Genomic DNA, 13,115 nt, shown 5'->3' with positions numbered 1-13,115 from the left:
AAATAGAAATTTTGTTATGTTACAGTCATTTTAGACTTGCACATTAATCAGGTTTCAGATCAAAAAACCACTTATTTTTGTGTAGTCTGTCAGTCATGCATTTGTTTCCATGGTTACAATCTGTGAGATCACATGTTCTATATCATGTTTTCCTGTAAAATTAAACAGAAGCCTGTTTCAAAATTTCATGGAAAGAAACAGGAAAAAATACAAACAAGATTTTGATGCTATCAAACCAGAACTAAGGGGGTACAAAAAAATACATGAAAGGTATAATTAGAAGTTACATCATTAGTACTGTTTATTTTTTTCTCCATAAACAGACAGAAAAGGACAAATGAGCATCTTGTGCTTTGCAGATTTTTATAGGAAAAGTTGATAAAGCTGAGCTGGAAATTATTTACAATTTTCCAGAGATGGGAAACAGAGAGTCTCTTCCATCCAACTCACATTTTATGATATACTGGTAAGTATTATTCATGAGTATGTCATTCAAAAATTGGATATGATTGTCTGGATATAAATCACATTATAATATTTCTTCAAATTGTATTTTTTTCTTGGAATTTCTCTACAATTAATTGTAACAGAATCCTACCCAGTACCCAATTTCTACGATAAGACCATAATATATCAAATATGGTCCAAGAAGAAAATCACATTATGAAAAAAAAATCTCTTTTTTCTGCTTATCAGAAATATCATTTTGACATCAAATTACCAAAGGTGTCAGTTTAGACAGGTTTTCATTATACCCAGGTGAAGGTATAAGCAGATTGACCCATACCAAGGTGTTATCCAACAGGATTGGGTCTTCCTCGAGCTGTAATTGAGTGATGCTATAAATTAACAACCCTGGCACAATTGCCACCTCTCTTTCACAGCTTGAGTCACTTATAACGGCCACCATGTGTATTGTAATAGTACACCCCATTTTAATATTGAATGAGTTGTTAAAACGTGCATTCAATTTCCTGCTTACACACGAGTCTGGACTGTTAGGCGTTGCTCGGGGCTCTGCATTATTAATATTCAGTTAGTTCTCGTTGGCTCATTGTTCACCATCGACCAGTACAAAAAAAGGTACGGGCAGGTTATAAATTCATGGAAATAATTAAAACTTCCGAACCATCACCCCCATATCTCTCTTTCCTTTCGTCTCTTCTTCTCTCTCTCTCTCTCTCATCGTAATATCTTTGGAAAATAATTCAATTATATTCAATTATATAAAAATACTTATTGACTTAGTATGGGGGCAAAAATGACTAGTTGGACCTGAAGACAGAAATGATGAAGGCAACATTTTACTATGTACTGTAAGAACTATTATGGTACAATATTTATAAGGGTATAACAATAACTTTTGTTATGAAGCCCACATCTCTCTCTCTCTCTCTCTCTCTCTCTCTCTCTCTCTCTCTCTCTCTCTCTCTCTCTCTCTCTCAATTTCTCTCTTCATCTAAACAGATGAAATAATCTCAAAAGAAACATTGTAATGTGATCTTCTTAAAAAAGATTAAAGCTGTCATATGAGAAATGTCAAACAGCTATTTGATTTGAAAATCTATTATTTCTCGATCAAAAAAAATTCACTTATGATTCTAGTTTCCATCAATAATTTGTGTCTATTGGCTGCGACGAAAAAGCCAGGCCTGCAGAAAATGACAAATTGCATTTCCATCTTGGTTTTAATGACAATCTATATCGAAGGGGCAAACTTTGTGTGTCAATTTACCATCAATGTTCATAATCCGATAACGAACTTATTAATAATGACATAAAGTCAATGCGGCTAAGGGGACGGAACCAATTTACAGCGTAATCCCTGTGTAAACTTCTGCACATGGCAAACTTCCTTAGACAAAATATAAAATCAATTTTCCTCCGTATCCTTACAGAAACCAAAAAAAAAAAAAAAAAAATGTTGTATAGCAGTTAAAATCTATAATGGAAAAAATGTGTTAATAATAAGTATGATAACTAGTCTAAGAAAACCAGATTCTTTTGATAGATTTGACAAATAACATAATTTCATCATGTTTTGTAATTCTCCCAAAAACACATTTTGATTGTAAGGTGAACATCGAGGGAAAAAAAGTTAATTAAGTGCTCCTTCGACATAAAAAGAAATCTGTCATATAATCATTGGAAAAGACTTGCAAGTTTCAGCTAAGTGTCATGTGCTACACCAAAGTCCAAACTTGACACCCAGGATTCATATAACTAGATTTTGTGGGCATGTTATATTAATTGCATGATATAGCCTTCATGTTATAATATTCTTTCCTCTGTCATTTGATTTCATTTTGACTGTATGCCAACATGGTGATCTCAATATTAAAAGTTGAATTAACTTTAGAACACAAACTGAAAAACATGTCATGACCTTCAACTTGAAAATGATTCTATGGCTTTAAATAAAACCAATAACCAATAATAATACTTTTGTTGCTTTTATCTTAAAATTGAGATGGGGAAAGATTAAAAGAAAATCATGATTTAGAAGTGAATGGGAGAGTGGGGGAAAGGGTTGGATGGCAAAGATAGCAAAGGCAAAAGTAGAGGTCTGGGGGCAGTCATCTTCTGCTCTTGTCTTACTAATACGACCTTGACAAGGGTGTTTGCTTATTTACTGAATTTCTAAAGGGAAAAGGGAGTAAAGTTGGAGGTGGGGGCATAACAATATTAACTTGTACAAGTACTGTCTTAAGGACTGTGACAAAGGAATCTGCTTCTTTACTGAAAATAATAAATAATGATATTTTTTTCCACTCTTACCTTCAGGACCTTGGTGAGATTGTATGTACACTTCTTACTGAAGAAACGACAAGCAAAGGTGGGGGACACAAAAAAACATGTTTCTTTTAGGTCCCATCCTAAATACCTTGGTAAAGTTGTGCACTCTTTAATTAAGAATTAACTTAAGAGCTGAATACGTTTTGAGTGCTTTTGATGGGGGGAAGAGGGGGAAGGTTTTCAGAGTTACTGTCCTTACCTTGATGACCTTAGCAAGGGCGTCGGCCCCTTTCCAGGAGAGACTACATCCGGTCAGATTGATGGAGCTGATGGATGTCTGGTTCTTAATGCCCTTACAAAGCACTACAAATGGAACAAAAAATCTCAGATCAAGGATAAAAATATTGACATACTGTATGGTTACATTTAAACAACAAATCAGCTAGCTTCCTCTCTAGATCCGTTTCCCATTTTCCATTTCAAACTTTTTTTTCCCAACTGTTCTTTCGCTATTTCTGATAGAAAATTGACAATGGCAGTAATTTCTATGGTTCGATTGTCTCTTATTTACATATTCATGATTTCAAGATTATCTGATTAAAATGACAAATACCAAAGGTTTGATCATCTCTTGTTTTCAGGCATTATTCATAGTTTTAAGATTTTCAAGAGTATATTGAAAATATACAATATGAGTTGTGGGTACAATTTTACGTTTTGCTACCAAACATTACTTTAATAAAAGATTTATTGAAGAATTTTTATTTTGAACATGAAAAGGCAATAATATCGATGTACCGGTATGTGATAATCATCCTTCCTAATCTTACGTTATTTAAGTTATTTATCTTATGCTATTTAAGTTTCTACTGATTATTATGAAATATTTTTAAATTATTCATAAAATCTATTGAAAGACTTTTAAACAATTGGAAATCGTGAACAGATTTTATTCATTTACTTGCACAAGTTATCTTTATAACACATATTCAAATATTTATGATGACACTTATTCTTACTTTAGTAAATGAGCACCAATGTTCAACAAAGTTGATAACACAAGCACCAATGTTCAACAAAGTTGATAACACAAGCACCAATGTTCAACAAAGTTGATAACACAAGCACCAATGTTCAACAAAGTTGAGAACACAAGCACCTACGTACAACAAAGTTGAGCACCCAAGTTGAAAACATTTTCACAGTTATACAGGACATACACCATTAACACTGATCCTTACCCTCCAATCCTCCATCACCAATTCTACAGAACTCCACCGACAAATGATTCAAGGTCTCGTTCTTTGCTAGACCCTAAATTGTCAAAAATTGAGAAAAAAAATGTTTCATTATTTTAATTAAAATCTTAAAAAAATCAAAGCCAAAAACATGAAGAGTAGAATATATATATATATATATATATATGTGTGTGTATATATATATATATATATATATATATATATATATATATATATATATATATATATATATATATATATATATATATATATATGTTGGCATTAAGTCAGCAGGAGTTATTTCTCCATGACAATGTTCATAATCTTCCTAAACAAAAATGGATTAAATAAAAAATAATCATAGTTTTTGCATTATTGTGTTAAGGGTCTGTAGGTCCCTTGTTAGGTAGGTTTGACTGTCTTACCTTTATAAGGGTCTGTAGGTCCCTCTCCCTGAGGGGTAGGCCCTGGAGCTCCAGACATGCCAGGTTGGGGGTACAGGACAGACACTCCTTCAGGGCCTTACACAGGCGGTATGTGATCTCCTTGGAGCGGATCGACGGCATCTTACGTTTCTCTATCAACGCCTTCTTCTCTGAAAATAAAGTGATATCAAAATACTGCCTACAGGGTTATTTTCACCATGTGTATTTATTGAATTCACCAAGACACAGTTGTGTTCTAAGAGAGATAATATAAGACATTGCAATTCATCCAGTTTTAAATTCTCCCAATGACATTGAGGGCGAAAGCGGCAAAAATAAAATGGGGGCAAATTTTCCTTGTATATAGTGTAGAATATGTTTTTGAAACTGTTTAGGATAGAACTGTATTAAATCATTTGTAATCCTACAATGAATTTAAAGATTGAATATACGAGCAACAGACTGTATTGTATTAAATAATAGAGAGGTTGAGATTTAAAACGTGTACGGGTATGCGTACGTGTGTTAAAACTACACGTACGCGTTTTTGTAATTTATCAGTTGAGATTTTTTAACTTGTAGGATATAAACGTGTATGTAAATTGACGCAGTTTTGTGACATGAATTTATTTAGTTAATTCCAAAATAAATGGTAAATTTCTTATCAATTTTCATGCAAATGAAGTTCAAAAATCACAGTATATAATGTATCACAAGAATACATTCACTTATCAATACGATTTTATTTGTTGTAGAAAGATACACGTTTGTACTTACATGTAAACAACACTCTACTAGTTTAGAGAACGTGTAGAAGCCATGTCGTCACAAAAACTGATGACGTAATACGTGAAGAATTTAGGTGATTCCCCTAATTCATGTACACGCACCCATACACGTTTGTAATCTCAACCTCTCTAATGTTTCGGTCAAGAACATGTTTGAAACTATGAAAATTTAGGGAGATGGCGAAAATGAGTGGGTACATTTGGTTTTGATTTGATTTTGTTTAATAAAATAATGGTTATATTATTCATAAATATATCTTGAGTCTGCAACATTTTTATCATTTAGTGTGTGTGTGTGTATGTGTGTGTGGGGGGGGGGGGGGGGGGGGGGGGTTGGTAGGAGGACAAATAAATATTTTTTGAAAGGTAGTCTCTACATCCTACTTCTTTGACCACATGAATGAGTGCTGTGGATGGGTGGTTCTAAAGTTTGAGCTTGAAGGTAAGAACAATATTTCACATTCTTAGAGGATTACTAAAAGTTTATTTGGTTTTCTTTTTTTTTAGTTTGAAAAAAGACATAAAACTCTTGCTGAACATGTATATGTGTCTTTTTAACCCTCCCCCCCCCAAAAAAATTTAATTCGGTAAGAGTTATTTCCCCTTGGCTGCAATGTTTTAAGTCCACCTTAATAATTCTGAGTCAGTATTTTAAGAATGCTGGTCACTAAAGTGCAGAAGAAGAATATAAAACCATTGCCTTTTTTTTTAATATTGTAAAGATTTATTAACAAGTTATCCCTACTCATGTTTGACGAAAAAAGGAAATGGCAGCACAGAGAAATTCAGAAAACTCATCATCTGAAAGAACTTAAACATCTACATTCACAGGCAAGTGGCAACATACTGTGAAATCAATAAAAATTGTTTGGGTTCATTTTCATGGATTCATACTTGCCAACCTCCAACAAGTGAAAATCTGGTCATGACCAGATTTGGAAAGTAAAAAATCTGGTCATAGCGCGTAACGACATTCACGACATATTTATCATGCATTTCATAGGTTTATACAATAGAACAATGTGTTAAAACTTATGTGTAATACTTTATTGGAAAGAAGCATTTTAACTAACAGTTGCTGATTTTGAACTTTGTAAAGTGATTTGACAAAGAAAATGGTAGGTTGTGTTCAGCTAAAAAAATGCAGAAAGAGTTTCTGCTTCATTAACCTTGCTTTTGAACTCTGTAAATGATGGCATGAAAGTTGTAAGTGACTTAGAAGACTTTTGTGTATTAAAAGGCATTTTATACATGACTGAGCGTATTTGAATGTTTAGTCAGATCATTTTGGGCACAAAATCCAATATTCAAATGGGTGTTACATAGAACACAAAAAGCCTCGTTTTGTACTTGATTACTTAGTTTTACCTATGGAAATTCATTTTCCCAGATATGTTGAAAGGTACAAAAATATCGGGGTTTTTTTTTTGTTGGTTTTGATTCCGCTGGCCCCGATGTAGACCTTTTCTTATTGGAAGCCATCACACTTAATGATTTAAACCTTTCGTTAGTCAAAACAACTCACAATAATAATTAACACTAAATGTGTCTGTTATAGCCATCGGCATTGTTTACGTAAATCCAAGCTCAGCTTGGGTTCATAACTGGAAGTCAAACGCGCAACGTAATTTACGAACCAAATCCGGAAATCGGGGGATTTTCGGGTTGTTCGACAAAAATCGGGTGAAAAGCATGACCCGCCGGGTCATAAAAAATAATCGGGTGAAGGGTCGAAAAATCGGGTGTGACCCGACGAAATCGGGTTAGTTGGCAAGTATGTGGATTGCTTACAATTCATCGGTACATGGGGACATAATTTTATGTATACTCTAAAACCTACAAAGGGAAATATGGCTACAAAACCGTAATTTATAAATTCATGGAGGATGTTAAAACATGGATGAGAGGTACCCACAAATTCAATGAAAAAATCTGATGATTCCACAGTAAAAGGAAGACAATGATGACAGAAACGCGGGAAGAAAACTGACCATTCTCCTCCGAGGGCGGGGTGTAGTAACTCCGGACTGCGATGAACTCCAGGCTTTTGTTGATCTTTGTAGTGTTTAGGATCGGCGCCCAATCGTTCACCCTGTAAATTTTGGAATATCCATAAATATCACTGTCAGTGTATTGTTATAAAACCTTGCATCCAACTAATTTTTAATTCTTGATTTGGTAAAAGATTGAAGATATATCTCTTCAGTATTAGGACATCATTCTATCAGTAAAGATGGAATTTAATGACCCCTTATTAACCACAACTGGTACACTACAAACTGTTTGACTGTAATTATCCTATTTTTATACCAGTTGCTTTTCTACAAAAGCTAACAAGGATATCTGATTTTCTAATATAATTTGAAAGATTTTAATATAGATATTTGTTTTTGAGGTCATGACCTTTTCACACTTACCTGACCCTGTCTCCATTGATGTCAAGGACACCTTGTGCCAGGTGAGCTTTGACGGCAGGTAAGGGGCAGGAATCCTGCATGGCACAGAGGTTATCATAGTGACTCTCAAAGTCATATGCCCCCCGCTGTCTGAGCTGCACGCTCTCTATCATGTTGGAGAATTCTGGGATATGTTCAGTTCAGTAAACCATCAAAAAAAGAAATCTGAAATTCACATTGCACACAATGTATAAACTATACTACTCTACTTTTTATTACATGTCAGAGACAAAATGAAGACTTTCAGTTCAGTTCATACAACTGCGTGATCAACACCTGTGTATTTTTGCAATCAAGATAAAAATTAAACACAAACATGTATCATACATTCATGAGATTTTTTTTTCCCTTACAGCAAGTAGAACTACACTATTACAGCAATATGGGGATGCCGGATGATTCTAAATAAGAAATATGTGTTTTAAATTTCTAATAAACAAAACTTGCAATACTCTTTATATTAACTATGAGGGAGTATGACTTGATTTACATGTCACTCAACATTATGAGTAATTTTATGATGAGTTAACTTCTTTCTGAAAGAAGATGGGACATGCTGCTGCTGTCAGTTGCTATAAAAATCTTATTCAAAAATACTGCAGATAAATGTTTTCATAAATTAAGCAGACATGCAGAGAATATATGGTATTATTATCAATGTATTTTAATCATACTAATGCACATCGACTTATTAAATAGCTGATATATGTGATCATAGTAAACATCTTAGGTGATCATGCCAGCATGTCTCAGCTCGTTTTGACAGTTTTCACGAGGTTTGTTTCTTGGGCGACAATTAACGAACAGGATACAGACATCATTTCTAAGTGATCCAGATGATGAAATCTAAATGAAAGGAATTGTCTACATGCAGAACACTCAAGGATGAAGCATACCACAAGTTACATGATGCTCTTTTCAAACTCTCTTCATCGAGCCGCCTTTTGTTTATAACCGGAAGTGCGGAAAAAGTAATAATCGACTTGGAGCATTGTCATATCCGGAAAAAAAATAGCGACAGGGATACGTGCATTATGGTGATTGTTGAACGTTTTATACTTCTTAATTCGTTACTTTAAAAAAAAAGGTGGGACATTAAAAGCCTAATCCGTATATAGGATGTGGGAGGAGGGGCGAGTATTCGTTACATCTTCAATTTCACTATTGGTTTCTTTCTTTTCCATTCCATTTATTACGCCATGCACCCAAAAAAGATAAAGATATGATATTTTTTTATATGTAGACTTAATAAAAATGTCTTTAGCTCCCGGCAAACAAAATTATCCAATGGACCTCTTCCCCATGGAAAACTCTCCTGGATCCGAACCTCATAGTGAGGTTAATAAAATTCAACGGATGATATATGATCAACTCTTCCCAACCCCCAAACCCCACCCCAACCACACTCCTATAGTAGGCAATGAAATGATCAAGGTAAGGTGGGGGGGTTTTGAGGTTCATGTCGCAGTGGTTATTCGATTCTTTTCACATAATCTTCTCATAGTCATAATTCTGCTTGTCACCATTTTAGCTCGCTCTCTCTCTCTCTCTCTCTCTCTCTCTCTCTCTCTCTCTCTCTCTCTCTCTCGCTCCCATCTCCAAGGTGCTCTCTTTGAAATATAACACATCATGCGTTTGACTTCTAAAATTTCCGTCATGCATGTATTTTTTGTGTTTACTGGGTACACTACCGTGTGAAATTTACCATGTCAATATGACAACTTACAGTAAAATCTTTAAGAAAATGTTACATCCTCCGCGGTCCCACCCGATAGATTGAAGAATCATCAAGACAAATCACGACGTTTACAATAAATTCAATAAACCATTAAACTATAGTTTAGAATATAGGTAGAGATGACTTTGTCCCAAAGGTCTATCGATCAATCATGATGTTCTTTGATTTATTTATTTTTTTTTATTAATAACCGATATATATAATAAGTGATTGTTTGCAAATGTCAGTTTTCCCGGTATATAATCAAACAGCGCATATCTCTATCTCTCTCCTCTCTCTCTATCCTCCCTCTCTCTCTCTCTCTCTCTCTCTCTCTCTCTCTCTCTCTCTCTCTCTCTCTCTCTTTCTCCGGTTTTAATCATAATATCATTACATCCCTAATTCATTTTATAAAATGGGTTTAGAAAACTGAATATGATGAAATCAAAGTACAGAACGTATAGGTATGTTAAATATATTTGCACATATACTTTTCAAATTATAAGACAAAACATTCATATATTAGATCAAATATGTTTATTACCTATAAAAACAATTTCAAACATATCACTGCAAATTCTATTTAAGATTGACAATTACAAAATCATTTGAGTTAACTAAGTATAAAGCAAAATTAACTTCTTTGCGCTATTTTTTTTTTTCTCGATCGCTCGCTTATTCCCCTTTCCTTCGGCTGACTGGATTATCTCCCCTTTCCCGTGACTGTCTCATTACAGGGAGTGGTCTTGTCGAACTTCATCACCACTCTATATCCACAGCCCTCCTTCAAAACTTTACAGTGTTTAGGGACGGACTTCGGCTCCATTCGTTCGCTGAATGAAAAATAAGGAGAAATGTATGAGAGAGAGAGAGAGAGAGAGAGAGAGAGAGAGAGAGAGAGAGAGAGAGAGAGAGAGAGAGAGAGAGAGAGAGAGAGAAATTAACGTATATACACAGTGCCGATGTAAATGAATGAAAAATAAAGAGAAATGTATGAATGAGAGAGAGAGAGAGAGGAGAGAGAAATTGATTTATACACAATGCCGAAAAACGATATTTTAGTAACTATAATCTCTTAATTTCGATGTTCCTCAATTAGCACACTATATATATCCACTGAATGAAACAATATACATGTATTTCCGCGATTTCAAGAGGCTAATTCATTAACTGATTCACAATCTAAAAAGGGCAGAAACAATGACACACGTACATTCAAAGGTCAGGTTTTGGTGATTTATAAGGATCCTCGACACTACGTTAATTTTGCTTTTTATGTCCGTATACGTCATAACAGGGCGATTTTAACCCACAAATATTGCCAAAAGTTGCTATCTACATGTACCTCTGCAGAGCAATGGGTGAAGCTTCGATCTAAACTGACCTGCAGGTCTCGATCGCGTTCGAATATATATACTGTCATAACATTTTTTCTCGTGAAAAGCGGTAAAATTGTGAAAGTTGATGTTTTCCCAGAACTGAAACTTTTGTTCTTCTTTTTTTCAAGTCGAACACATGCTAGAAATTTAATCCATATCTTAAACTCGAGCTAGTATACAGAACTTTTCCCGAAGGTGTGGATCGAGGACCCTTATTTTTGTGATCAAATTAGTATGGAAGACAATATTTAATCGTATTCAAGACTTCATACGTGGACAGTGCAAGAAGGAAATTCATTAATTAGTAATAAGTATTTAATTAATTGTAGCATAATTACCTGCAGCAGATCACTCGGCTCTTGTCTGTACACACACAGACCGTACAGTCCGGAAACGGAAATATGACCTCATTTCCGGGCTTCATTTGTACTCCTTTGTATTCACAACCGCTTATCCAATCTACAGAAAAAGAACGCACGTGATAGAATTTGATTTTGGGGGTTTCTTTTTTTTTTTTTGGCTGTTTCTTGTTTGTTTTTGTGTCTTTTTTTTTTTGGGGGGGGGGGGGTGGTATTTGTTTGTTTATTTGTTTAATTTTTTTCGTTATTTTTTTTTTTTTTGGGGGGGGGGGTTCTTTGTTTACTTTGTTTTTTAATTCAGATATAATTACATATTTTTCTTCGCCTTTTCTATTGATACATGTAAGAGAGTGTACACAAAGTAAACCGCCTATTGGCTGTTGAAACCGTGAATGGGGTGGGTTTTTGTTATTGATAAGAATTAAGAAGAAAAAAAATGCTCTAAAATATTTTGTCTAAACCCCTGCAAATCAGCGGTAATCAAAACAAATCTATAGTTGAGTGGAAAAAAATATAATTTCGCAATGATTATTAATTAACATACATGGTTTCCCATTATTTTGTTGTTGTTGTTGTTGTTTTACGAAAAAAGTCCCAAAATGCATATGCCAGATTTATTTTTTTTTTATTATTTTTTTTTTAAGTACATGTATCTTTTTTTCTTTATCAGTATATTAAGTCTTAATTACAACGTAATATATGATTCAATTGATTTTCACAGTTTTGTTGGATGCGTATCAAAGTTAAAACAACGCCAATGTACCCCTTAAAATTATAACCTTATTTTCACAGTTCAAATTCTTTATTTCCGTAATACAATCGTGCTGGACATCATTTGCATCTTATCGGACCTTTCCGGCAGAGCTCGGAAGGCCCGAGAACTTGCGATTTTCATCTCATAAGTTAACATATAAATTACCGTAATAACATAATTATAAACAGGATAAGGACATACATTATAGTTTTTCAAAACAGTATATATATTAATTATGGAAGATACATATTCATTTCGTATTGATACAATGACATATATAACCAGACACAAACATTAAGCACAATTGAGAAAATACGAGATTTAAGTTTTTTCCTCATTCAATGCGAATTTTTTATAGCGTATAATTTGCTTTCTTGAAAAAAAACCCATAAAACAAAAAAACAAAAAATAAAACAAAAAAAACCATTTATTTTACCGTGGAAACGATTTGGCAGCCATACGTCACTTTCTGCCTCCTCCACCTTTTCTTCGCTTTTCTTTACCTCAAAACATTGTCCCGTTACAAGGTGGATTAATCCACAACCAAAAACTAATAGCACAGCGAGGATATTCGCGGACATCTTTATTTTGAGACTTGGTGGCGTTCGAATAGCTGTATTATCGTACGGGCCTGCGACTGGACTACGATTTGACTACGATTGGTGTACGACTAGTGACTGCGGAAATTCGTCTGTGATAAGTCTTGGACTTTTATTGTGACTGGGGGAATCAGCTCCAGAAACTGGCCTTATAATATCTGCCTGAGCTTCCTAATGATCTACTTCTGATTAATGACTTACACAGATGGTGGTAATTAGTCACTCTATGAAACGTGAAAATTATCTCCATATACCTCGGCTGTGATCCATTAATGCATTTTTTTCTTCATAAAAACCGATTTTTATACTAAACTTCAAAATACCTTTTCTCATCGGTTAAAAAAATCGTTTCTCTACTTTAAGATTTTTATGCCAGTTTAATACCTATGTACACTTTGAAAATATCTAATGATATATAAATTCGTGTACGTTCGATTATAATAATTCTTCGTACATGTAAGTTTTGTCCATGTCATATATTATAGTTTTTGACGAGGACGTATACGTGCGTACAATCGCAAACTCGGTTTACATTGTTGAAGAATATGATTCGCCGTAAGGATGTGAAATTATAAACGCGCAGTTCATTATTACAGAGTGTCGCTGACATCATTACGTGAAATATGAAAAAAAAACCAAAAAACAAAAAAACTCCATCAAAAGG

General features: G+C 34.2%; 2 protein-coding genes across 2 annotated transcripts in view; both read right to left on the bottom strand.

The window, feature by feature from the left end:
• LOC128171481 (centrosomal protein of 78 kDa-like) overlaps window positions 1–8,605 on the bottom strand; it is a 37,615-nt gene extending 29,010 nt beyond the window's left edge. The window contains exons 1-6 of the mRNA XM_052837248.1: window positions 8,540–8,605; window positions 7,605–7,808; window positions 7,179–7,279; window positions 4,400–4,569; window positions 3,978–4,050; window positions 2,996–3,099 (exon numbers count right to left, since the gene is read on the bottom strand). Coding sequence (XP_052693208.1) covers window positions 2,996–3,099; window positions 3,978–4,050; window positions 4,400–4,569; window positions 7,179–7,279; window positions 7,605–7,756 — 600 coding nt within the window. The 5' untranslated portion in view covers window positions 7,757–7,808; window positions 8,540–8,605. The remainder of the gene's footprint in view (window positions 1–2,995; window positions 3,100–3,977; window positions 4,051–4,399; window positions 4,570–7,178; window positions 7,280–7,604; window positions 7,809–8,539) is intronic.
• Window positions 8,606–9,880: 1,275 nt separating this feature from the next.
• On the bottom strand, window positions 9,881–12,593 carry LOC128171476 (uncharacterized). The gene is made up of 3 exons (XM_052837244.1): window positions 12,289–12,593; window positions 11,078–11,198; window positions 9,881–10,193 (listed from the first exon to the last, which is right to left on the bottom strand). The coding sequence occupies exons 1-3, from the start codon at window positions 12,431–12,433 to the stop codon at window positions 10,064–10,066; spliced, it is 396 nt and encodes a 131-aa protein (XP_052693204.1). The 5' UTR covers window positions 12,434–12,593; the 3' UTR covers window positions 9,881–10,063.
• Window positions 12,594–13,115: the final 522 nt, after the last annotated feature.

Source organism: Crassostrea angulata, chromosome 2, assembly GCF_025612915.1.
Source record: "Crassostrea angulata isolate pt1a10 chromosome 2, ASM2561291v2, whole genome shotgun sequence".
NCBI lineage: Eukaryota > Metazoa > Mollusca > Bivalvia > Ostreida > Ostreidae > Magallana > Magallana angulata.
The sequence above is the reverse complement of the archived record's forward strand: the minus strand, read 5'-3'. Positions and strand labels throughout refer to the sequence as shown.

Coding starts and splice junctions, on each gene's coding strand:
- LOC128171476 (XM_052837244.1), bottom strand. CDS start 12,433: ATGTCCGCGAATATCCTCGCTGTGCTATTAGTTTTTGGTTGTGGATTA. Junction 11,199..12,288: donor GCTGCCAAATCGTTTCCACG/GTAAAATAAATG, acceptor CTTTTTCTGTAG/ATTGGATAAGCGGTTGTGAA. Junction 10,194..11,077: donor AGCCGAGTGATCTGCTGCAG/GTAATTATGCTA, acceptor TTTTTCATTCAG/CGAACGAATGGAGCCGAAGT.